The sequence below is a fragment of the Borostomias antarcticus genome (genome assembly GCF_949987555.1).
Source record: "Borostomias antarcticus genome assembly, chromosome: 20".
NCBI classification, from domain to species: domain Eukaryota; kingdom Metazoa; phylum Chordata; class Actinopteri; order Stomiiformes; family Stomiidae; genus Borostomias; species Borostomias antarcticus.
In genome coordinates this window covers 13,426,115-13,428,836 of record NC_140253.1, presented here as the reverse complement: position 1 = coordinate 13,428,836, position 2,722 = coordinate 13,426,115, and the positions used below count along the sequence as shown (strand labels likewise).

Sequence of the window (2,722 nt, the reverse complement as noted above, 5' to 3'; positions counted from 1 at the left end):
TGATTTCCACCTAAACCCTGCCTATTAGTAACCAGTAGGCGAGCCTATAGGCCTATCCTTGCCTGTTTCTTCAGCTTTCATCACACCTAAAATCAAATAGGGTGAATTAATTACACGAGACAAACAACGAAGTGACAGCTAAATTAATAATTTACACGGGGTTGTTTGGCAGTAATCTAATAATAGCTTTCAAGACCAAGCAGTGATACTGACTGTGTTGCCATATCTCCCCTCGTGGACCCTGAATAAATGCCAGACTGCTTCGTCAAATCAGAGGAAACGTGTACGACAAAAACAACAAACAACAACAGGCACCAACCAAGTGCTTCCAGTTAAAAAAATGTTCCATGGTAAATTACTATGAATCGTTTTCAGTATTTTTACTACTTAATAGGCTAATAGTCCTCGAATTAACCAACATAGAATGTAAAATACGTGTGATTAAAGCCTATTAGTCATACTTCATTGGCATACAAAGGTGAGTCGTATTAAGTGTGGAAAACTAGTGGTCTTACTTGCTCTGTCAAACGCTCCTTTACTTGATTCCACATCCCCTTCCGCCGGACGTGACAGTGGTTTGAGTATTCAGTCATTTTGAATGCTATGAATTATTCGAGTTCAAAGCACAAGTCATTGATGATTGCAAAAGTGTGTGATAGGAAATATGATACAAATCGTCTCTAAACAGTTCTCAGTCTCTCAACGTGTGTTGACGGTGGTTTTTAGAGCGAGTGGTCGAACTAGACACATGCAGAGTATTTCATTCGTTTTTGTTTCTGTCGTTGGTTGCAAAACCAGACCCGCACCACGTTCTTTTTGAGGTCCAGCTTTTCCGCGATAGCAGCGATTTTCTCCGAGGAGGGCCGCGGCTGAATGGCGAAGTACGCTTCCAGGGACCTCTTCTCCGGCGCAGCTATCGACGTGCGCTTTCTCTTTTTCTCCGCGCCGTTGAAGAGCTCAGGCTTATTCAGTTTCTCCCTGTGCGACTTCTCCGCCTCTTCCAGCCACGCTTGTAGGATGGGCTTCAAGGCGATCATGTTGTTGTGGGAGAGGGTGAGGGACTCGAATCGGCAGATGGTGCTCTGGCTGAGCGAGCCCACCCCGGGAATCTTCAGGTTGGCCAGGGCTGACCCTACGTCCGCCTGGGTCACGCCCAGCTTGATCCGTCTCTGCTTAAAGCGCTCGGCGAAGGCCTCCAAGTCCCTGGGATCGGCGTCCACGTCGCTCATGCAGCCCATGTGCGACGGCAGCCCGTGGGCGTGCGCCATGTTGAGGGCCGCCTGGTGCATGTGGTTCATGCCCGCCATGTGGGCGGGGTGCGCCGCCGTGGACACCACCGAGCCGTCGGGCCCCGCCATGGCGCCCAGGGCCAGCCCCGGGGTGATGTGGTCCAGCAGGTCGCCCTCCAGTCCCTGGTGCGGCTGGTGGTGGTGGTGGTGGTGGTGGTGGTGATGGTGGCCGGACAGGGCGGACGGGTGGGAGATGGGCACCGAGTTGGAGGAGGACGAGGAGGAGGTGCAGGGGAGGGTGTTCATGGTGTGGTAGGTGGCGTCCGGTTTGAAGGGGCTGTGGTGAGGAGGGTGGTGGTGGCTCTTGTTCTGGGAGGCTATATCCACCGCTGCCAGAGCTTCCGCGCGGGCCAACAAACTCTCGTCCAAACCGCCGAATATATTGCTCTGCAATTGCAAATAGAATGCACACATAACGGTCAGCAGGGAATTCTCCATCCACTCCTCGGTTTAAAACATTTCCAGAATGTGGAGGGGGGGGGGGATCCTAAAAAGGAACACACCAAACAAGACACATGCAACATCCCAGGTCATAAAAATTAATATGGAAAGGCAAACCCGGCTGAATACATAAGTTGGGGAGGGGGGGGGGGGTAGTGGAGGTGATGGGTGATTTGCTGTGCAGACATGAAAAAAACATCAAGCAAAAAAAAAAAGTGGGCTGTCAAAATGTGCCTTTAAGCGGTGATTATGCAGAGTACGTACCGGTGGGTTTGAGAGACACGCTCGGCGCATCGCCTCCGAGCCGCCGCAGCCGCTGCTGATGATGGTGCTGCTATGCCGGGCGGACGAGCAGGACGAGGGCGCGTTGGAAGTCAAGGTGGAAGACGAGGAGGAATGCAGAGAGTACTTAGGCTCGGGCAGGCTGGAGTGGGCCATGGCGAACGCCTGCTTGCTGTTGAGAGACATCATCATCATATTTGCTGGTGTCCGAGGCTCGGCGGGTTCCTTTTAATAAGTTAAGACTCCGCCTCCTCGATTTTGGAGTTCAAGCCCAGTTGCTTCGCTGGAATCTCAAATCACTGTCGATTAACTCGGTTCCGCCGACGTAAAGACGATCCTCCAGGTTTTCTAGTTAGCACGTCTAATGTTACCTAGCGTAGGTCTGCTAGAGAGATGTCTTGTGTGCCAGAGAGCCATGCAACCGAGCGTCGCCTGCGCCCCCGTTACCTCGTCCGTTATGGGCCGCGGTGCGATGCGAGGGCTCCAAAAAATAATCTCAATATTTCTCGTTTTTTTGATTTTTTTTGTTGTTGTTGTTGTTGGTTTTTTTAACTCGAAATTTCGCCCGTGTTGAGAGTTTTTTTTTTTTAATCGCCTTGGATGTTTTGGAGAACTCCTCTTTGACGATGCCAAAAAAAACTATTGGTAAAAAAAAAGTTTTTTTCCCTTCTCTTTGTAAGGATTTCCCAAATGCAATCGTGCAAAAGATT

The 2,722-nt window shown here is 50.6% G+C and overlaps 1 protein-coding gene across 1 annotated transcript; it reads right to left on the bottom strand.

The window, feature by feature from the left end:
- Positions 1-740: 740 nt before the first annotated feature.
- Positions 741-2,207, bottom strand: pou4f2 (POU class 4 homeobox 2; the record flags this gene model as incomplete). The annotated part of the gene is made up of 2 exons (XM_084454273.1): positions 741-1,676; positions 1,995-2,207. 2 exons carry the CDS (start codon positions 2,205-2,207, stop codon positions 741-743), a joined length of 1,149 nt encoding a protein of 382 aa, XP_084310399.1.
- Positions 2,208-2,722: the final 515 nt, after the last annotated feature.